The 23,403-nt window shown below is 51.3% G+C and overlaps 1 protein-coding gene across 1 annotated transcript in view; it reads left to right on the top strand.

Moving 5' to 3' along the window:
• LOC147665986 (uncharacterized) overlaps nt 1-23,403 on the top strand; it is a 66,207-nt gene that overhangs the window by 11,824 nt on the left and 30,980 nt on the right. Inside the window, exon 2 of the mRNA XM_086949343.1 lies at nt 5,635-7,250. Coding sequence (XP_086805469.1) covers nt 5,666-7,250 — 1,585 coding nt within the window. The 5' untranslated portion in view covers nt 5,635-5,665. The remainder of the gene's footprint in view (nt 1-5,634; nt 7,251-23,403) is intronic.

Genomic DNA, 23,403 nt, shown 5'->3' with positions numbered 1-23,403 from the left:
GTATTGATTATAGCCGTATAGGGGCATAAGATCACAATATCGATCGGGTTCCTAGATAAAACACATCAACATGGCGATACATTAATACAGAGCCAGTGTTATCAACACTTTCAAACCCCTCCCCCCTCTTCCCTTCAATTGAAGACATTCTCTCTAAAGTAAAATAATCCATTCTGTGGCTTAGACATGCTAGTGACCCACACCCCTCAAATCCAACAGCGTGTTATAAACCGCACCAGACCAGTGCCCTGGTACAAGCCAGAGTTAAAGGAGGCGAAATCTGCATTGCGTCAACACTGGCGGGAAAGGGATGATGAAGAGAGCAAAATCACATTTTAAATGGAGCTTGAGTAATATAAAGGCAAACTCGTTCCATGCAAAGTCCTCTTAATAGGCAAAAAAAATCTTAGAAGCAAATGAAAATAGTTTTTTGATATCCTGAATAATTAGTCACCCCCAGATGAAATGAGAACTTCCCTGACTCCTATCGAGGCATTCTGTGACAATCTAAATACTTAACAAAAACATTCTTTAAAGATAGTATAAACAATTACAGCAGCAGTAATTCTGAAGTTGAGTCTGAAAAGAACTCTACTCTCCTTATCCTTGTTTGAAGAAATAAACAGGCTTCATGAATTTATGAACAAGGTCAAATCCGGGTCACCAACTGACCTTTGCCCTCCAGCAGTCATAGAATCTCTGACCTCCGCAATCAATCAATCAATCAGCATTTATAAAGCGTACCCCAAGGATATCTGGGCGCTGACTGTGCTGTGTCTCCGTCGAAATGCGAGTTCTTGAGCAATCCTCTGCAAAGCGTTTTCATCAATTCAGCAGCTCAAGCTGTCACTCCAAGCGTGTTTCATAATGCTGCAGTGCTCACGATACTGAAAAACCAGGGAGAAGTCCCGGATATAACCAAGAATTATAGGGCCAATATCTCTGCTCCTTTAACCTGCAAAAACCATTGGTCAGAGACCTGTCTTCAAGCGGTTCCAGGCTTTATAACTACACCAGCTCTCAGATATTTCTTATCAATGGAATATCAGCCTCACAACTCTAGTATCAAAATATGATTCAATTTGATGATTACTTGATGAGGGTGAATCAGCTAAAACTGAATATTGACCAAACTGAGATTGTAATTTGAAAGAATAAGACCAACGTTTGGAGCCAACTTTACTCTCCAACAAAAATGAGATAGTTACCGGAGCCTAAACCCACAGCTAAAAGCCTCTGAGTGATAATCGATATCAATCTTAGCAAGAACCAGCAGGCTGGAGCAGTAGGATCTAAATGCATTTGTGCTGAAACTGCTTCAGAAACTGTTAGAACCGGGACCCTGGCCGGCCAAGACTCGCGTCGAGGTCAGTCAGGGATCGCCATTTCTAAGTGTCAGGGCAAGGGAGTCACACGCCAAGATAACCCCTCACTCGCCCTCTAGGTAACGTGGCGCGAGCAGTCAAGGCTAAACTTGGAGGCGATGTAAGTTAAGTATTTGCGCACGCACCCCAGCAACAACACCCAAGGCCCACCACAAAGAAACACTCCACACAAGGTTATGTAAAACTAGCCTTTGTATTATAATAAATATACATCAGATAAAACACACATCTTATTACACTGTGCCAACAGACACGGGCGGAATTTACAAGGGATATTTGTACAGGACAGGACCACTTGGATCACTGTCAAGGGTATCAGCACTTCTAGGAATAATACTTTCAGAAATAAAATCAGTGTAGCACACAATATAAAAGTAAAGCATACAACCAGTAATCACTGGTAACAGGGCCTCACTAGCACCACCTGTACTAGGGAGAAAACAACCACCTACACGTCACACTACCTGTAGGGGTGCAAAAGCAACACACATGATGCCGTAACATTCAGAGGTGTAAAAGGACAAAGAGAACACATGATGAATAATCTACCCATTCAGAGGTGTAAGCAAAACACATGATGCCGTAACATTCAGAGGTGTAAAGGCACATGACGCATAATCAATACATTCAGAGGTGCAGAATCAATAACCATTTCCCCAAACTCACCAGTCACCACCTGTGACTGTCCCGGTGTCCCAATGTCAGGGCCTAAACGTGGCAGTTGCCCACAAAGTGCTGGGCAACTGGAGCAGGGAAAGTTAGCGCAAAGTTGGAGCCTCTCTGGGCTCAAAGAACCACCACTGTGGCACTGGTGAGCCTCTCTTAGGCTCTCTCACCAGTAAGGGGGGCTGCTGAGCCTCTCAGGGCTCCAGCAGCGAACAGGTGCAGCCTCGCTGGGCTGGGGGGTCCCTCGCTCTGGGGACCCAAAGCAATGATTTTTGCCAAGAGCCACGCTGGGCTCTAAATCAACTGGTGCCCCCGGGGCAACTCGTGGCTCCAAAACGCGGAGATGCTCCCTGAGCCCTCAGGCTCAAAACACACGGGCGCTTCTCTTTGGGAGTCCCCCCTCTGGGGACTCGAAGTGAACGTGGGGCGCTCAGAGCCTCTCAGGGCTCGTGAAATAAGGAAATGTCCCCTGAGCCCTCAGGCTCAAAACAACCAGGCGCGAGGTCGCGCTACAGAGAGGGGGCGGGGCGGACACCGGCAATGTGTCCCGACGCTCCCCCCCTCCTCTGCAGGCACCGGCACTCACCGGTCTAGCGCTGGGCTCTCCAGCGGCGGCGGGTCTCTCCCGCTGGTCCCGGGGCTCTCCTTTCCTCTCGGGGAGCCTCGGCAGGCTCTCTCGCGGCTCGGCGAGGGAGGCGGGACTTCCGGTCGGCCTTTCCTGGGCCGCGCTGTGATTGGCCGGGCCTCCTCACTACTTCCGGGTCGCCGCGGGCAGCGCGGCGGCTCGCTTTAGGCAGGCAGGCGGGCTCCCAGATGATCCGAGGAGTGGGCTCCCTCGTAGATCGATCCAAAACCGGCAAAACAATACGGCAATGAGCGGGGTGACACCCGCGCCGTCAAACCACCACACAGGGCGGGCAAAATGTAGCGCTCACAGCACTCGGGCACAATCCAGCGCTCTCCAAGCGCTAGGCAGGCGATCTCAGCGCTCCCAGCGCTGAAGGGCAGAGAGCAGCGCTCTCAGGCTGTAGACAACGAAGTCCTCAGTGCTCCCCAGCACTGGAGGACAGGACAGGGCTGGTGCCCCCGGGGCACCTCGTGGCTCCAAAACGCGGAGATGCTCCCTGAGCCCTCAGGCTCAAAACACACGGGCGCTTCTCTTTGGGAGTCCCCCCTCTGGGGACTCGAAGTGAACGTGGGGCGCTCAGAGCCTCTCAGGGCTCGTGAAATAAGGAAATGCCCCCTGAGCCCTCAGGCTCAAAACACCCAGGCGCGAGGTCGCGCTACAGAGAGGGGGCGGGGCGGACACCGGCAATGTGTCCCGACGCTCCCCCCCCTCCTCTGCAGGCACCGGCACTCACCGGTCTAGCGCTGGGCTCTCCAGCGGCGGCGGGTCTCTCCCGCTGGTCCCGGGGCTCTCCTTTCCTCTCGGGGAGCCTCGGCAGGCTCTCTCGCGGCACGGCGAGGGAGGCGGGACTTCCGGTCGGCCTTTCCTGGGCCGCGCTGTGATTGGCCGGGCCTCCTCACTACTTCCGGGTCGCCGCGGGCAGCGCGGCGGCTCGCTTTAGGCAGGCAGGCGGGCTCCCAGATGATCCGAGGAGTGGGCTCCCTCGTAGATCGATCCAAAACCGGCAAAACAATACGGCAATGAGCGGGGTGGCACCCGCGCCGTCAAACCACCACACAGGGCGGGCAAAATGTAGCGCTCACAGCACTCGGGCACAATCCAGCGCTCTCCAAGTGCTAGGCAGGCGATCTCAGCGCTCCCAGCGCTGAAGGGCAGAGAGCAGCGCTCTCAGGCTGTAGACAACGAAGTCCTCAGTGCTCCCCAGCACTGGAGGACAGGACAGGGCTCCAGCAGGGCTGGAGGCAGGCAGGGGGGGCAAGGCTGGGCCAGAGCCAGCACACTGGGTCTCCAGGCAGGGAGACTCCCCAAGTGGCGGTCCTTCTGGCCCCAGCAGCGGCAACAGCCCCCTCTGGCAGGATTCCAAAGTAGAACATTTTCCAAGGGGACACAGCCCCTTCTTATACTGTAAATTCCTTTGTTACAATGTGCAGGGTGGGGGGAAAACCAGTCGCAGCTGGTTCTGGAGCACTCTTGATGGCCCAACCACCCATTCCTTTCACTGGGGAGGCTAGGGTCATTAGACACACCACAGGGGGGCGGAGCCAGCATTGTGTGGGGAAAACCCAGCCCATCCAGGACACAGGTACACTCCTCCCACACATCACTCATGCTAATCTCCCACTCACCACCGGGCAGACCCATCCAGACTTCCTGGAGCCTGGCATGCCAGCCAGCTCCAGCCAATCACGCTCCAGCACCCTTACTGCACACATATCTCAATGTCCAGAAGTAGCACTTCCCAACTAGACACATACATGCCGCAGACACCATCTTGCAGCATTCGCTCTCACGAGTTCAGGCATACCAAACTCGAGCCTGCACTCCCCACGCATCAGGAACTACCAGGGATACACACATTCCCCATGCATTCCTATGGGAGGGCAGGCCAGCCATACTACACGCACGCACTTTCACTCTGGGACTCAGGGGAAAGTGCGCAGAGACCCAAAAATCACTAACACAGGGTCACAAATAAGGCAAAAAGTCTAGGGGTGAACCTGCCCTGCGGGCCAAGTCCAACAGAAACTAACCCCCCTCCTCCCACTTTAGACGAGAAAAGCAATAGTGGTGGCCGCAGTCCTGTCTAGATCGCATTAAGCCAACCGAGTATATGTAAGAATACCCAGTATAACCATTCATAGACTACAAGTAATTCACAGCGACACAGCTTGCTTACTACATCATCTTCAGAAGTGGGCACGAGCCACACCTATATTGAAATAACAAATCCACTCAGAGACCCTCTGCCTCAGCCCTGAAGGGATGAGAGGTCTAGCCCCTCACTTCATTGCAAACCAGGTAGAAATGCATACACCCGTACAAAAGCAGAGATCTCCTAGCTTGAATTTACTTGCTATTGCAAAATTACAGAGGATCAGATCAGAGGGACACAGCTTTGCTACAAATTCCTTTTATCCAGAAATCTGACAGCCCACAAGCCTATTCAGACTAGATTCTTCCCCGTTATGGTTCGTTTTCTCCTCTTTTATGCATTTCTGATTCAGTTCCAAGAAACCCCAGGTTGAACATACTCTCTATATATGCAATGACATAATAGGCGTTTTGTAGATCTTGTAGAGGTTTGGTATGTTGGCTGGCGTGTGCTTCAGTCACTGACCTGAATACTGTAAAAGAGAGGTGTACAGTGCAAGTGAGGATGATAGTGCAGTCTTGTCTGCCAGGGTATTATAAACCTTTCATTGCTGCAAGGCTGTTACAGTATCCTCTTTTTGTGGTTGCACAGTATACAATTTGAACAGACCAAGGAACAGACGTAATGTTGGAAACACATCCGTGCCTTTCATAATATATGAACTATGTTGCGGGTATTGTGAAATTTTAATGATTCAATTTTTTTCAGGTTTTAGAAATTCGCAATTTTCTCTGATCAGGAGTATTTTGACCTAACTGTCCTGTGATAACGTGTTGTCTTTTCTCTTTTCCTTTCCTCTGCAGACACTTGAGACTTGAACATCAATTTACCAGAATGGGCAGAAGACGGGCTCCAGAAAAGAAAGTGACAGCGCAGTGTTCACATGAATCCGTAAGAGCCACAGTCTCATCTTTACCTCTTCATGACGTGTCAACTTCAAGATCCCGAAATGATATTCAGAGGGACCAGGACCTGGAACCGCTGTCAGAGAACCTGCCCCACATTATTCTTCTATCCATGCTGGAGGAGTTGGAAGCCAAACTGGATAACTTGCTGAATACTGTGGAAGACGTACCTTCTAAAGTCGCTGGACTGATTAAGAAAATCTGGATAGAAAAGGATCAAGGATTCCTAGATAATGGTGCAGTGTCTTTGGAGATGATCTGTTCGGCTAGCATTAGAGATTGTGCTATTAGCCGGTCTCTTGCAACATCTCAATTGGACAGGCCAGGGGAACCGAGCTTGTGTCTTCAGACAGTGTGTTATGATGGGCATGCACCAAAGCAGGACTGTACGCTCTCCTCGCCAACTGATGTTCAAGGGCGTCCAGAGAAGCCAAACCTTTGTCTACAGCCAATGTTTCCTGATCGACATCACCCACAGCAGGACCAGTGCTTGCAGCCTGGGTTTCTAGATAGAAATGGAATACAGCAGAATTGTCCTCTATCCCGGTGCCCTCAGACAGATCCTCCATGCCGATCACAGGAGGTAAAGCTGTGTCTTCACTCGGAATTTGTTGATGGGCAGACACTACAGCAAGACCAGAGCGAACAGACGGCGTTCCCAGAAGAGTGGGAGCCAGATGAGCCCCTGAAGCAAGAACCATCCCCATTGTCTACTAATAGCTGGGACCAGCAACAGAACCTCTGCCCACACCCACTATTTCCTGAAGGACACAAACCACAGCAAAACCACCGTATACAACCCACACTACCAGATGGGAACGGACCTGATTATCCCTTGGAGGAAGAATTGATGTGTTTTGATTTCCAAGATCCCCAGGAGAACCGCAGCCTACAACATATGTCACCTGATGGGATGTCATCACACGAACACTTAGAGTCTGGGCTGTTGTCCTTTGATGAGTTGGGGTCACAACAAACCCAGTGCCTCCAGCAACACCTATGCTTGGAGCAGGAACTTCCGTATGCGCAGGATCCAAACGTGAACTACGAGCTAGAATCTATGCGCCCTGAAGCACAGGAACCAGACAAACATGACAATCTAGACCCGGCCTATACTGATGCACATGGTTCAGATCAGAATTACAAGCTAGAACCACTGCACACTGCGGCACAGGACCGAGAGCTAGAGTCTGTGCTTCCTGAAGCACAGAAACCAGGTCAGAACGACGAGCTCGAACAGACCTGTGCAGATGCACATGGTTCAGATCAGAAGTACAAGCTAGAACCTCCTTGTACTGATGCAGAGGGTTCAGATCAGAACTACATACTCGAACCACTGCACCCTGAATCACAGCATCAACATCAGTACTGCAAGGCAGAACTGCTCGGTCCTGATGAGTGGGGTCAGTGGGTGCCTCCATCATTCCTAGGACTGGATACAAATACTGCAGATGAAGACTCAATAGAGAGAGGAAATACAAAATCAAATTTATTGCTGTTCGAAGCTACCCCAGGTATGTGTTTTACTATAAATGGACTCTCGGAGTGCATACTAACACATGTAACCTCTTCAAAATGCGTATGGGCATATTTTAGAAAGTCTCCGAGGGGAGGATTGTGGTTTGGATGGAACCCACTGGGTGCTACTGACCCCCAGAGTAGGAGTACACAGGGTGCAGATGTTTCCCTGCATTCTCCTCCTCTGTTTCCACACAGGACTGCATCCTTCCTGTGCAGAAACAGACCTGGTTATGGGACTCTGCATGAGACAAATAGGCTAGTAGCTCCCGTCATTCCTTGTCCGTCCCTATTCCAGGCTGAGGAACTGGAAATAGCGCTATTCATGGGAGGAATTACTGGCCAGAATCACACGTAATAGTCGGATGCAAGTGATGTGGTGTTCATTGAGAATAGCAAACATGTGAAGTCTAGAGAGGGAACTGTGTTTCTAGTTGCACAGTTACATTGGGTAAGACACAGTCGTCTCCAGTTCCTGATATAAAAATCCTAGTCTGTATTCAGCCTCAACAGCAGGGCCGACCAGGGATGTTGTTGTCACTGCAGGGTTCTCCAGGAGTGCACACCACCTCATGATAGACAGATACACAAAGGTTTTGGAACTCTGAGGTGAGTTGCAATAATCTTATTATATGCACCAGGTGGTACTTTATTCCATATTTCAAATGGTCACACATCCACTTTCCCACAAACTTTGGTGCGTAGCTCCTACATATGCAGCAGCTAACATGTTTGCAAACATGAGGAATTAACTTAAAACCTCTTGTGCAAAAGTAAAAATAAAAACTGTTAGATATTTGTTGCAAAAAGATGTTAGAAACCGTTCAACAAAAGTCCATTAAAAAGAAAAAGCTGCAGTAGCTCGAAACGTGTAGAAACATGCAGAAAGATTCCACCCTTTCTTTATCTAAGGAAACTAATAAACATATTCCCTCTGCTTCTCATAGTAAGCTAGTAACATACAGCAGAAGTAATAAAAGCAAAGTTCTGTTTGTTGCTTTAAACAGCTGCTTCAATTATGCTTCGTGACTTGACCTTCTTTTCACATCAGCTGCTGGCGCTGGCAGCAGGCATTGTGCCCTCAGGACTCGGCTGTAATAACTTATAAAAGCCGAGTTCTGACGTCTCTTCTTCATAATCACTGACTTGGTGCGTCACAAATTCCTGATTATAAAGAAATTAGAGACTGCCATTTATACAGGGATTACAGAATCCCATGTAATATAATTATATATATATACACATATAATAACTTTGGCACAGTTCAATGAATCTGCACAAAACTATTTGGGATTGGCATGGCTAGTTTCATGCAGTGTTTTTTTGTGGTCCTCAAATTAAGCCACTAGTCATTTAAGATAGAGCTAGCTGGACCTTTAGCCCATGAATGGTTCGTGCATCTGGACTCGTGGACCCAAATGTAAAAATATATTGGATCCGATTGGATGAGGGAGCTTGTTCACCCATCCCTTTCGGATACGTAAACCCAAAGTTGGGTCTACGGACCTGAAGCTCCCTGATTAGCTGGCTACATCTTGAACCATTACATGATGAAGAGACTTGTTCCCCGCTTTCTGTAAAAATATTAAAGAAGCCTTAAAGAGCTGTGGTGCCATCCTGTCTCTCCCTGGCACAGGGGCTGCCTAATGTTAAAATGTAAAAAGAAATTGCTGATTTTGAACAGAGGTTGGATTCCACATCATGACCCTTGAGGTCCGCAAACCTTAGGCAGGTGTCTGAGCAGGCACAGTAATTGGCCTTGTACCCTGGTACACATTTGTGATGTTCGGAGACCTGCTGCTCGTTCTGAAACTCTATCGATGTCCAATAAGGATACACAAGTTTGCAAGGGTCCGAGCACCCCAAGGAAAAATAAAAAAGCATAAGCCAGGCCCTTTAGGGAATGCCCTGCTGTGCCCAGGCACCGTTGAACACCTGGCCCTGCTTGGTGTTGGCTGCAGGGAACTGTTGCATGTGTATATGATTGAAACAAAAACCCACTGAAAACAAGCATTGGTTAAGCAAATAGGTGTCTCCTATCCGAAAGCTATTGGCTTTGGCAATGGGTTTTAGTTATTGTGTACACCAGTATGACTGCTGTTCGGCATGGCTAAAAGTTAGTGGCACGGAGTCGGGTGGGGTAGATAGAAGGGGGATAGATTGGGGTAGAGTGGAATTGGGTAGATTGGAGTCAAGTGGGGTAGATTGAATTGGGGTAGATTTGGGTGGAGTGGAGTAGATTAGTAGATTGAGGTGGAGTAGGATACATGGGGGTGGATTGGAGTGGGATAGATTGAGAAAGAGTGGGGTGGAATGAGGTAGATTGGAGTAGAGTGGGGAAGACTGGAGTGGAGTAGATTCGACTGGAATGAGATAGGTTTGGGTAGAGAGGGGTGGAGTGGAATTGGATAGATTGGAGTGGAGTGTTGTGGGGTAGATTAGGGTGGAGTGGAATGGGGTAGATTGGGTGGAGTGGGGTAGATTAGATGGAGTGGGGTAGATTGGATGGAGTGGGGTAGATTGGGTGGAGTGGGGTAGATTGGGTGGAGTGGGGTAGATTGGGTGGAGTGGGGTAGATTGGATGGAGTGGGGTAGGTTGGATGGACCTGGGGTAGATTGGGTGGAGTGGGGTAGATCACAGTGGAGTGCAGTAGATTATGGTAGATTGGATTGGGATAGATTATGGTAGATTGGATTGGGATAGATTATGGTAGATTGGATTGGGATAGATTATGGTAGATTTGAGTTGGGTAGATTGTGGTAGTTTGGAGTTGGGTAGATTGTGGTAGGAGTGTAGATGAGTTGGATAGAGTGCAGTGGGGTAAACCCTTGACCCTTGGAGTGACCCTTGACCCGGTCACTCCACTCACCGCACGGCCCCCGTGTGCCCTGGTCACCGCTGCTGCCTTTTGCTGCCTTCCCCCCTGTGGGCTGCAGGTGCTGCTTGGGCCTCTGCCCTCAGGCTTGCTCCCTCGCCGCTTCGTCCCCGCGCCTGGTTTTTCCCGCCCTTGTCTCCCCCCGCTCCCCGCCGCTGCTCCCCTGCGGGCCTGCCCCTGTCCCACTTGGCCATAAATTGCGGGAACCACGCGGCAGTGAGTTGTGACCCTTGACCCGGTCACTCCACTCACCGCACGGCCCCCGGGTGCCCTGGTCACCGCGGCTGCCTTTTGCTGCCTTTCCCCCTGTAGATTGGATTGGGATAGATTATGGTAGATTTGAGTTGGGTAGATTGTGGTAGTTTGGAGTTGGGTAGATTGTGGTAGGAGTGTAGATGAGTTGGATAGAGTGCAGTGGGGTAAACTCTTGACCCTTGGAGTGACCCTTGACCCGGTCACTCCACTCACCGCACGGCCCCCGTGTGCCCTGGTCACCACTGCTGCCTTTTGCTGCCTTCCCCCCTGTAGATTGGATTGGGATAGATTATGGTAGATTTGAGTTGGGTAGATTGTGGTAGTTTGGAGTTGGGTAGATTGTGGTAGGAGTGTAGATGAGTTGGATAGAGTGCAGTGGGGTAAACCCTTGACCCTTGGAGTGACCCTTGACCCGTCACTCCACTCACCGCACGGCCCCCGGGTACCCTGGTCACAGCTGCTGCCTTTTGCTTCTTTCCCCACTGTGGGCTGCAGGTGCTGCTTGGGCCTCTGCCCTCAGGCTTGCCCCCTCGCTGCTTCGTCCCCGCGCCTGGTTTTTCCCGCCCTTGTCTCCCCGCCGCTGCTCCCCTGCGGCCCGCCCTCCTCCCACTTGGCCATCAGTTGCGGGAACCCCGCGGCAGTGAGTTGTGACCCTTGAACCGTCACTCCACTCACCGCACGGCCCCTGGGTGCCCTGGTCACCGCTGCTGCCTTTTGCTGCCTTCCCCACTGTGGGCTGCAGGTGCTGCTTGGGCCTCTGCCCTCAGGCTTGCCCCCTCGCTGCTTCGTCCCCGCGCCTGGTTTTTCCCGCCCTTGTCTCCCCCCCGCTCTTCGCCGCTGCTCCCCTGCGGCCCGCCCTCCTCCCACTTGGCCATCAGTTGCGGGAACCGCGCGGCAGTGAGTTGTGACCCTTGACCCGGTCATTCCACTCACCGCACGGCCCCCGGGTGCCCTGGTCACCGCTGCTGCCTTTTGCTGCCTTCCCCACTGTGGGCTGCAGGTGCTGCTTGGGCCTCTGCCCTCAGGCTTGCCCCCTCGCCGCTTCGTCCCCGCGCCTGGTTTTTCCCGCCCTTGTCTCCCTCCGCTCCCCGCCGCTGCTCCCCGCCCCCCCTCCCACTTGGCCATCAGTTGCGGGAACCCCGCGGCAGTGAGTTGTGACCCTTGAACCGTCACTCCACTCACTGCACAGCCCCCGGGTGCCCTGGTCACCGCTGCTGCCTTTTGCTGCCTTCCCCACTGTGGGCTGTAGGTGCTGCTTGGGCCTCTGCCCTCAGGCTTGCCCCCTCGCCGCTTCGTCCCCGTGCCTGGTTTTTCCCGCCCTTGACTCCCCCCCGCTCCCCGCCGCTGCTCCCCTGCGGCCCGCCCTCCTCCCACTTGGCCATCAGTTGCGGGAACCGCGTGGCAGTGAGTTGTGACCCTTGACCCGGTCACTCCACTCACCGCACGGCCCCCGTGTGCCCTGGTCACCGCTGCTTCCTTTTGCTGCCTTCCCCCCTGTGGGCTGCAGGTGCTGCTTGGGCCTCTGCCCTCAGGCTTGCCCCCTCGCCGCTTCGTCCCCGTGCCAGGTTTTTCCCGCCCTTGTCTCCCCCCCGCTCCCCGCCGCTGCTCCCCTGCGGCCCTGCCCCCGTCCCACTTGGCCATAAATTGCGGGAACCACGCGGCAGTGAGTTGTGACCCTTGACCCGGTCACTCCACTCACCGCACGGCCCCCGGGTGCCCTGGTCACCGCTGCTGCCTTTTGCTGCCTTCCCCCCTGTAGATTGGATTGGGATAGATTATGGTAGATTTGAGTTGGGTAGATTGTGGTAGTTTGGAGTTGGGTAGATTGTGGTAGGAGTGTAGATGAGTTGGATAGAGTGCAGTGGGGTAAACCCTTGACCCTTGGAGTGACCCTTGACCCGGTCACTCCACTCACCACACGGCCCTCGGGTGCCCTGGTCACCTGTGCTGCCTTTTGCTGCCTTCCCCCCTGTAGATTGGATTGGGATAGATTATGGTAGATTTGAGTTGGGTAGATTGTGGTAGTTTGGAGTTGGGTAGATTGTGGTAGGAGTGTAGATGAGTTGGATAGAGTGCAGTGGGGTAAACCCTTGACCCTTGGAGTGACCCTTGACCCGGTCACTCCACTCACCGCACGGCCCTCAGGTGCCCTGGTCACCACTGCTGCCTTTTGCTGCCTTCCCCCCTGTGGGCTGCAGGTGCTGCTTGGGCCTCTGCCCTCAGGCTTGCCCCCTCGCCGCTTCGTCCCCGTGCCTGTTTTTTCCCGCCCTTGACTCCCCCCCGCTCCACGCCGCTGCTCCCCTGCGGCCCGCCCTCCTCCCACTTGGCCATCAGTTGCGGGAACCGCGTGGCAGTGAGTTGTGACCCTTGACCCGGTCACTCCACTCACCACACGGCCCCCGGGTGCCCTGGTCACCGCTGCTGCCTTTTGCTTCCTTCCCCACTGTGGGCTGCAGGTGCTGCTTTGGCCTCTGCCCTCAGGCTTGCCCCCTCGCCGCTTCGTCCCCGTGCCTGGTTTTTCCCGCCCTTGACTCCCCGCCGCTGCTCCCCTGCGGCCCGCCCTCCTCCCAATTGGCCATAAATTGCGGGAACCGCGCGGCAGTGAGTTGTGACCCTTGACCCGGTCACTCCACTCACCGCACGGCCCTCGGGTGCCCTGGTCTCCGCTGATGCCTTTTGCTGCCTTCCCCCCTGTGGGCTGCAGGTGCTGCTTGGGCCTCTGCCCTCAGGCTTGCTCCCTCGCCGCTTCGTCCCCGCGCCTGGTTTTTCCTGCCCTTGTCTCCCCCCCTGCTGCTCCCCTGCGGCCCCACATCTTCAACAAAGCCAACTCCATCATCGCACCCCAACTCCGGAACATCATCAACAGCTCCTTCGCATCCGCCACCTTCCCGGAGAGTTGGAAACATGCCGAGCTGAGCGCCCTCCTGAAGAAACCCACCGCAGACCTCAAGAACTTCCGCTCCATCTCGCTCCTCCCTTTTCCGCCCAAAGTCATAGAGAAGACCGTCAACAAACAACTCTCCGCCTTCCTCGAGACAAACGGATCCCTTGACCCCTCACAGTCTGGTTTCCCAGCAAACCACAGCACCGAGACCACTCTCATCGCAGCTACCAACGACATCAGGTCCCTGCTCGACAACGGGGAAACTTCTGCCCTCAACCTCCTAGACCTCTCAGCAGCCTTCGACACCGTATGCCACCGCACCCTGATACAGCGCCTCAGCAACACCGGTATCCAAGGAGCGGCCCTGGAGTGGATCATCTCGTTCCTCGATGGAAGAACCCAGAGAGTCCGCCTCACCCCGTTCCGATCCGCGGCCACCGAAGTCATCTGCGGCGTTCCGCAAGGATCCTCACTCAGCCCCACCCTCTTCAACGTCTACATGAGCCCTCTCGCAGCCATCACACGCCAACACAACCTAAACATCATCTCCTATGCCAACGACACCCAGCTGATCCTCTCCCTCACCAACGACCCCGCCACCGCCAGAGCCAACCTCCAGGAAGGAAGGAAGGAAAGACATCGCGGAATGGATGAAGCTCAGCTGTCTGAAACTGAACTCTCAGACAAGACGGAATTTCTCATCCTGGGACCATCCCCTTCTGCCTGGGACGACTCCTAGTGGCCCCCTGCCCTGGGCACCACACCCAAGCCAACGGATCATGCACGCAACCTGGGCTTCATCCTGGACTCTTCCCTCACGATGACCAAGCAAGTCAACGCCATCTCGTCATCCTGCTTCAACACCCTGCGCATGCTCCGAAAGATCTTCCGGTGGATCCCCACCGAAACCAGGAAGACGGTCACCCAGGCCCTCGTCACCAGCCGCCTGGACTACTGGAACACCCTCTATGCTGGAACCACAGCCAAACTCCAGAAAAGACTCCAGCGCATACAGAATGCTTCTGCACGACTCATCCTGGACATCCCTCGCCACAGCCACATCTCTGCCCATCTGAAAGACCTGCACTGGCTCCCCGTCAACAAGAGGATCACGTTCAGACTCCTCACCCACGCACACAAGGCTCTCCACGACATGGGCCCGAAATACCTCAACAGCCGCCTCACATTCTACACACCCACCCGCCAGCTCCGATCCGCCAGCCTCGCCCTCGCCTCCGTCCCACGAATTCGCAAATCCACCGCCGGAGGAAGATCCTTCTCCTACCTGGCGGCCAAGACATGGAACTCCCTCCCCACCCACCTACGGCTGACCCAGGACCATCTCTCCTTCAGGAAACAACTCAAGATCTGGCTGTTCGAGCAGTAGCGACTCCCTCCCTCCCAGCGCCTTGAGACCCTAGCGGGTGAGTAGCGCGCTTTACAAATTTGTTGATTGATTGATTGATTGTAAATTGAAATGGAGTTGGGTAAATTGGACTGAAGTAGGGTGAGGTAGATTGGAGTGAAGTCAGTTAGATTGGAGTAGATTAGAGTTGGGGTAGATTGAAGTGGAGTGGGGTAGACTGGGGTATGTTGGAGCAGAGTGGGGTAAATCTGAGTGGAGTGTGGTAGATTGGGGTGGAGTCGGGTACATTGGGTTAGATTGAGTGTATTAGGGTAGATTGGAGTGCGATGGGGTAGATTGGGTTAGAGTGGGATACATTGCGGTGGGTACATTGGTAATGGATAGATTGGAATGGGGTGAATTGGAGTGGGGTGAATTGAGGTACTTTTGAGTGGAGTGGGGTGAATTGGAGTTGGGTAAGTGGTGTGGAGTGGAGTGTTGTTTCATGGAGTGAGAGGCATAGATTGGAGTGGAGTAGTGTGGAGTTGAGTGGCGTAGTGTGGAGTATACTTGGTGTGGTAGCGTGCTGCCATTACAAACAACACATTTTCAATTGAAATGATCATTACATTTACACCGAAATATGGTTTTACTGCACATAAATGATAATGTTTGCAAATGTTATCCCCTAGCGTATTAATGTGTTTCAATATTATTCAAATTTTTTTCTCCACACTTCAGGAATGCAAAAAAAATGTGCTTCATTTGTACTAATTCTGATATATTCTGAAACATCAGCCAAGTTCTTTTTTTTAGGTCTTGCCGCAACAGCGCTTAACTTTGTGGGCTTACTGCCCACTCATTGCTTTTTATTTGTTTCTTCGAATCTCCTTTAAACAGCCTTGCTTCCAAATGGCTAATCTTTCCTACTTGTCCCTCCTTTTCGTGGATTGTTCCCTCCCACGAAGCACCGTCCCATTACTTGTATCCTTGCAATGGTCCAATATTATCTACTGCTTTAGGCACTTTTTCTTTTTTCTTTGTCTAAGAGCACTTCATATGAGCACTTTTTTCACTAGCTCCAAGCTGTTTTGTAAATGGGTGTAATTCTTGTTCATATCTCGTCACATTTGCTGTTTATTCACAGACCTTGATCAAATGTCAGACGATGTTTTGTTCTTTCTCTGACTTCAAAGTAAGAGAGCCAGTTCCTCACCGTCTCACTCATCGCTGCTTGCCTCTCCTTGCTCATTATTTATAAAAGCAAATTACTTCATTTTCTTGCCTTCACCACCTCCCCTTCGCATAACGGTAGCAGCCGTTTAAACTAAAGTGCTCATGTCTACTGCTGCAGACCAGAAACTTCACTGTCGACTGTAAAGTTGGCACCTAAGGTAATGGAAGGACGGCTGGGGGTGGAGGGGACATTGGCATGTACAGAGGGCCGTGCCATTGAAGCATCTTCTGGCAGCTCTCACCAGCAGCATCATGACGCGACCCTGCCACATCTGTATAAAGGTTCCGGGCCGAAAGCAGTATAGGATAATAGCTATATATTGTGTAACCAGTCTGTTTGCTACGTACAATCCACTGTACTAAATGATATGAGGTATTCTTAGTACATATATTTCTAAAATGTCAATTGTTGTAATGTTTAGGACACATACTATTGTAATGCAAGTTGATCTCTAGTAATGTTTAGGACATGTATTATTTGTAAAGTAGAAATGCTTTCCACTTAAAATTGAACATATATACTTGGTAGTTTGTTTAACCCCTTGGCTGCGGCGGTAATTCCGCCGCGGCGCTAGGGGGGAGGGGGGGCGCGCGGCGATGCCATGCTTGTGACGGAGTGGTTCCGTCACAGCCCCGCCCACTCAATAGAACGTGCCGCGCAGGCGCGGCGGCCGGGCCGTGACGGAACCATTCCATCACCAGCACAGCCCAACCGTGCCTCGTGACGGAATGGTTCCGTCACGAGCGCGCAAGGGGTTAAAGGACTAATCAAACCAAATGTCAGAAGTACGATGCTATAGAATTGTGAAGCACTCAAATACCCACTTGGGCCATGTTCGCACTATATAAAACACTGAATTAATAAATGAATAACACACCTGAGTGCGGGAAGACCCCCCCCCGCCCCCCACACCTGGTGCCTGCTGGGATGAGACTTGCTTCTGAATGTAAATGTGAATAAATATAGGTCTGTAATTGTTACGGTTGTTCTAGTCGGTGTCTGTGTTGTTTGATGAGGGGGGTGACTTGGCCGAGTTTGAGGGAGGTTGGCATGGAGCTTCTCGAAAAGGAGGAGTTGATGATTTTGGTCCATGCAGGCGAGATATGATGTGACTGAGATTCTTGACACGCTCAGGAGGAAAGGGTTCAGAAATGTGCGATGTTGGTTTCATGCAAGCGAGTAATTTGAGCACTTCTTCTTAAGAGACATAGTCGAATTCAGTCCAACCGGCAAAGGGTGAGTTTGGTTGAGACGACCATTAGTTGGAGGTAGGGCCTTGGGTAGATCCTCTTTGCTAGGGGGAACATCTTTGGTGTAGGACGGAGAGATGGGTGGGTTAAGAGAGATTTCCATATTAGATATTTTTTCAGAGAAGAATGTTGCAAACTCTTCGCAGCGCGTGGTAGAGTCATTATTGAGTGTTGATGGAAAGAGCAGGTTTGCTGTTTGATGATGTTGAGAAGGTCTTTAGGTCTGTTCCTAGAACGGTCAAGTTGGGCTTAGAAGAAGGGAGATGTTTCTCTGAAGATGTGTTTTTTATATATTTTTTTGAGATTGAAAAGAATTAGGTGGAGGTGAGTCCAGTCGGTGGGTAGGATAGAACGGAGGGATAAGGTGTTCTGCTTAGAGATGATTGCATCAAGGGTAGAGCCCTTGGTATGAGTTTGTTTATTGCAGTGTTGGGTGAGATCGTTCGCTTCGAGGAGGGTGGATAGGGCTTGTACTGTTGGATCATCGTCATTGTTCAAGTGCAGGTTCAGCTTTCCTAGTAGAAAGTCTGCGCTGCCTTTAAGGTAGTTTTGCATTAATAGGTTTGTTTAGTCCTCAAAGATTTGTCATTTTTCACCAGGAGGGTGATAGATGACATACATTTTGATAGAGTTGAGGCCTTTGGACGAAAGTTGAAATCCTACATATTCAAAGGTAGGGTATTTCGTGTTGAGGAATGGAGTTAAGCACAGATAGTTTTTGTGTATGATGGTTAATCCACCGCCAATACTATCCTAACGGTCGTACGGATGATCGAGAAGCCCTGTGGGTTGAGGAAATTGATAAAAGAGGATGAGTGGTCGTTCAGCCGGGTTTCAGTGGGAAAGCAGAAGTCAATTTTGTATCCTTGGATGGTTTCGGCTATTTGAGTGGCATGCTTGACTGCTGACTGATAGTTTACTAGCATGCAGCAACGTGTAGGTAGTGATCTTGGACCAGGCTGACAGGGTTGGATGGTTGTTATTTGGGTAGGCCGCCTGGGAGGGCGAGTGGTGTTCAGGGTTCTACTCGTGCCAAGGATATCCGGGATCTGGCGGCGACAAGGCTTGCTCAGGGCATTGTCATACGTGTTGCTCTGCATTTCAGCTTCCCGTAGCGTGATTTCAGTCGTGGTGCATCTATAATTGAGTTAGTGATGGATATAGGGGATAGTTTGTCTAGGGGTAAAGGATAGTGGATCAGAGTGTATGTTTGTGGCAGGATCAGTGTTCACTATAGATGCGTGAAGCTGGGGCCGGAAGTAGGTAATCTTTGCGTTCTTACGAGATTTCATCCCGAAGAGTGTTGATTGTGAGTTCAAGCTGGGCTGTTGTAGGGACCAGTTGAGTGGCGGTTGGGTCAGTGGTAGGAAGTGGAGTGTGATGGAGCTCAGCAGAGTTCGGGGCGGAGGCTAATGCAGGAGTGGCCGATGCAGGTAAAAGTGGTTGGACCGGGTGGGGGGGATACAATAGACGACAACGAGGGGGAAATTATTTATTTAATTTTCCCTTGTCATCGTCTGTCGCATTCCCCTGGCCCCCCACCGCTCTTACCTGCACAGGCCGCTCCTGGGCTAATGTAGTATCCAGCCTGCTGTGGTTGGAGGACTGAGAGGATTCCGGTGGGATAGATAAGTCAAGCTGGGCAGTGGAGGTGAGCCATGCCGAGGGGGCAAGTAGTTTTGGTATCGAAATAGAAGCTTCAGTGCGTCTGGGGATCAGAGATGCTGTAGGTGAGGTAGAGGTGGGGGCAGTGCGAGGGGGTTTGGGAGTAGAAGGTTCAGCTAGTAAATGAGGGCGTGCATGGGAGAGAGTGGAGGGGTGGTGGTGGGAGTGAATGGCATGGCGGTGCAGAGAGCCGGAAAGTGGAAAATAGATAATTTTGTTCAGTGGCTTGGATTAGGATGTTCCCATTTCTGTATATAGTTATGGCCCGATCTCCGCTAAATTTCTGGGATAGGTATATAGTTTGTTTAGATCCATAAGGGACATTGGTGGCATTAGTTACATGAAGGCGTTGAATTATGTTTTCTCTCCTTTTGGCGGGTTTCGTAGTGTAGAAGATGAAGTCCATTTTAAGACTTGCGTGTGTTGGATTGTAGAAGATGTCTGGTATTAGTGTCTCTGGGTGTTCTTTCAGGATTTTCTGTTTGTACTTTTTAGCAGCGTGTTTGGAGAGGCTTTGCAGAAATGAGTTGGGGGCGTACCTTTCCACCCTCCCGAAGTTGAAGTGATACTCAGAAGTTGTTTCTGAGGATAATCAAAGTTAGACTTCAGGAGAAGCATTCAGAGGTGTGCATAGTGGTCAAGCGGCAGCCTCCAACAGCTGAGATGGCCGCCTGATTGTAACATTGGGGCCTTCAGTGGATGGTTGGTGGGCACTTCTTTGGAAGAGTGGGATACGAGTGTCAGAGGCTTGTGAAGAAGGTCACCAAGGCGATTTGGTAGTATCCCTTTGAGGAACAGGGGGCATTGAATGCCGAAAAGCGCCAGAGGGCCTGTTGATGTCACTGGGTTCTTAGTGGTCATGGTATCTTGGAGCTGGAGGTTGTGATGGAGTTTATTGGTCAGTCTGCAGAAACGTCCTTTATATTCGAGGGCATATATACAAGTTACACACCCACATCATAGGTAGTATATCAATATCACCATAGACTAGTAGACATCACCAAGGATGGGTCACTGCTATAGGCACATGGTAGGATAGGAAGCAGCATCAACTTGAGATGACAGTATATGCACGAGATAATATGGAATAAGATGGGCAAAACAATCCCCATGTAGGCTTAGACTAACAGTGTAGATATAAAAACACAGTATACTCGCAAGAGAACATCTTGCACTTCAGCATTGTGGAACTTCGTTGAGAGTTTTTATGGTGAGATATGTTAGGAGGGGTCACTAGGTGTCATTGATGTAAATTGTCTCAGACACTATAATTTTGTGGGACTTTGTTGAGAGTTGGTTTTACTGGCATGAAGTATTAAAAGGGACAGTGGGTGGCACTGGGACCTCATTTATTCTTTTGCGGTCTGGAGTCCATAATTTATACCTGGCGCCCACTAGTAGGAGTTTCTAGAGGCTTCCACCGCCATGACGTGCCAGGCATCTGATTCCTCCTTGCCATGGATCCAGCTTGTCTGGAGTCACAAAAGACCAGTGATAACTCCTTTGTGAGAGTGCTCATGCAGAGCCTTTGTGATGTGCAACTGTGATAAGTGACAGCTGCTCCCCCTCGTTAAGGCAAAGAGGCCTATCCTGCCAACACCTCGCTTCCAAATGAGCAGAGGAATACCGAAGCACTCAGCGAAGTCCAATGGCCATGCCTTGTGTTCAGTAAAGTACTGCAAGATCAGAGATGTTTGTTGTGATTTATTGTTTCCACAATTATTCACCTTTCTTGCGTTGGAGACGTAAAATCCATTACAGACAGGCAGACGTCAAGTGTTTCGTCATAGAGACTTTTTCAAGGCTGCAAGAGGATATACAAAGTATCTTACACAATCGTAACAATGACATAGGGATAAGAAATGCATCTGTTAAGTCACCATCACCAGATAGAACAAGAAGAACACCGTTGTGATCCTGAAGGATACCCTGTGAAGAGCCAAGTGCATCGGGTGATCCTAAAACAGATTGTGCCTGATGATCTGGCCATGCTAAGTTATTGTAACTTGCTGTAAAATCATACTACTCCCCGGATAAAGTCATTGTGAGCCAAAACAACAGTATTCAAATCTATTAGCATTTCAGAATGCTCAAGTAGAGTGGCATCTCAGATTTCCAAAAAATGCTGTATGGCGGCGATCCCCCCAGATTTGGGGATACTAGTATATAATGCACAGAAGTCCAAGGTAACCAGTATGTTGCTGTCAGTCTACTCAAATTTTTTTCTTATTGCTTCATCACCCCTACCCCCCTTCTGCCGCATACACCAGAAGCTACACTACAAACAACCCCCTCTCCTTTCACCGCTTCAGCCGTGTAGTTTAAGGTTTATTTTGTAACTTTAAAGCTGAGTGCGGTGCTCGCTCTTCCCTAGACTCCACCCACATTTCATCTGTGTTGGACTTGGCCCTTTTGGCAGGTTCTCCCCTGAACTTTTTGCCTTAAGCTCTGACATGGTGGTAGTGATTTTAGACCTCTGTGGACTTAAGCACTGTGGCCCAGTGTAGAATGCGTGCGCTCTCTGAGTGCGTGTGGTGAGATTGGCCTGCCCTCCCATAGGAATGCATGGGGGATATGTGTGTCCATGGTAATTTCTGGTATGAGAGGAGTGCAGGGTCGAGTTTAGTATGTATGAACTCGTGAAAATAAATGCTGCGCAATGATGTGCACAGATTTATGGTGAGTGGTGGAGAAATGCCACTTTTCGAAGTTGGCATTGCTGTGTGTCTGCCTGCCTGATGTGAATTGCATGTCTGGCTTGTGAGTGATGGAGCTGGGTGGTGTGGGTGGCTCCAGGAGACAGGGTGAGTCAGCCCAGTGATGAATAGAGAGAGCTGCATGCAGATGGGATGGAGAGTTGCACCTGGGACCTGAATAGGACTGTGCCTTCCCTCCACAATGCTGGCGCCGCCTCCTGTGGGGCGTCTGATCACTGAGCCCCCACCTAACAATAGAGAGGAGGAGCCTGGTGCACAGACCAGTTGCATCTGGTTTCCCAAGCCCAATGCTGTAACACAAAGGAAATTGTCCTTTAAATGTAGGGGCTGTGACCCCATGAAAGTGTTGTGCTTGTTCTTACTTTGGAAGGACACTCTGCCAGGAGGAACCGCCGTGGGACCCAGCTGCTGTTTCCTGGGGGTCCCTGTATGCTGGCCTGCCTGGCTGCACTTTGCTGGGGTCTCCCCAGCACCAAGGACTCTCTTATTTCTGCCTTTTTGAGGACTTTTGTGGCCTAGCGCCTCGTGAGTGCTGTATTTGGGTCGCCTAAGGGGAAAGGAGCAGGCCCTGCTGCAGCACGCGGCTGCGAGGGAATCCTGGCGTGTGGGATTCCCCCTGAGCTCCTTATTGAAGCAGGAGCCCACCTTGCATTTGTGTGTGCTACTGGCGGGTGCCCACCCCGCAATCATCTTTATTGAAAGAGTGGGTGCCCACCCCGCATTGCCTCTGTTTCCACGTATTAGTACTTTTTAAAAAAAGCAAAGCGGAGCCCACCCCGCCAGTTCTGGCCCACCTCGTGAGGCCGCCGCCGAGAACACAGAGGATCTACAAGAGGGGCCGCACTGCTGCCCGCGGCGACCCGGAAGCCAGCCAGAGCGGCCTGGTTGTGGGCGGGGTGCTCCGCAAGACGCCGGAAGCAGACGAAAGCCTACCTTGCGCTTCTGTGGAAAAAGGAGATAGGAAGCATACGGGAGCCTACCCCGCGCTCCTTGGACCAAAAGAAGAGAGAGACCGCCCGACCAGGTGTGGAGGGGCCCAGGAGTGGGAGAGAGACGAGGCACGTTGTCGGTGCCTGCCCCCACCCACCAGGACCCAGAGAAATATACCAGTGCGCCCCAGTGACTGAGTGGGGGCTGAATGCACCTCAGTATTGGTGCCGCTTGAGGCACATTGTCAGTGCTTTTGGCATTTTCTCAGCTGCGCCACAGAAGCGGGCAGCTGCAACGTTCTGGGCCCTTCTCCAGTCTAATCTCCAATGAGAGGCCCGTGCTCTTCCCCGTGTTGGCAAGCTTTTGTTACAGTTGCCCCGCGTGACAGTGGGCAACTGCAAAATTTGGGGCAGGGTTTATTTTCAGAGTCCGAGGGTGGGACTACCATGTCAAGTCAAGTCAAGTCAAATACTTTATATAGCGCGCTACATACCCAGAGGGTCTCAAGGCGCTTGAGGAAGGGTGGGGAATTACTTGTCGAATATCCAAGTTTTAAGTTGCTTTCTGAATGCTTGGTGGTTCTGAGTGAGTCGAAGGTGAGTGGGAAGTGAATTCCAGGTTTTGGCTGCCAGGTAGGAGAAGGATCGTCCTCCCATGGTGGTTTTGTTGATGCGAGGTACAACAGCCAGGGCTTGGTTGGAGGAGCAAAGCTGGCGGGAGGGGGTGTAGAAGGAAAGTCGTGTGTTGAGGCATTCGGGTCCAAGTTCGTAAAGTGCTTTGTGTGCGTGGGTTAGGAGGCGGAATGTTCTCCTCTTATTGACGGGGAGCCAGTGGAGGTTTTTCAGGTGGCTAGAGATGTGGTCTTTACGCGGGATGTCTAGTATGAGTCTGGCTGACGCGTTCTGGATGCGTTGGAGTTTTTTCTGAAGTTTTGCGGTGGTACCGGCATATAGGGTGTTACCGTAGTCCAGGCGGCTCGTGACCAGTGCG

Source organism: Lissotriton vulgaris, unplaced genomic scaffold (assembly GCF_964263255.1).
Source record: "Lissotriton vulgaris unplaced genomic scaffold, aLisVul1.2 SCAFFOLD_1095, whole genome shotgun sequence".
NCBI classification, from domain to species: domain Eukaryota; kingdom Metazoa; phylum Chordata; class Amphibia; order Caudata; family Salamandridae; genus Lissotriton; species Lissotriton vulgaris.
The sequence above is the reverse complement of the archived record's forward strand: the minus strand, read 5'-3'. Positions and strand labels throughout refer to the sequence as shown.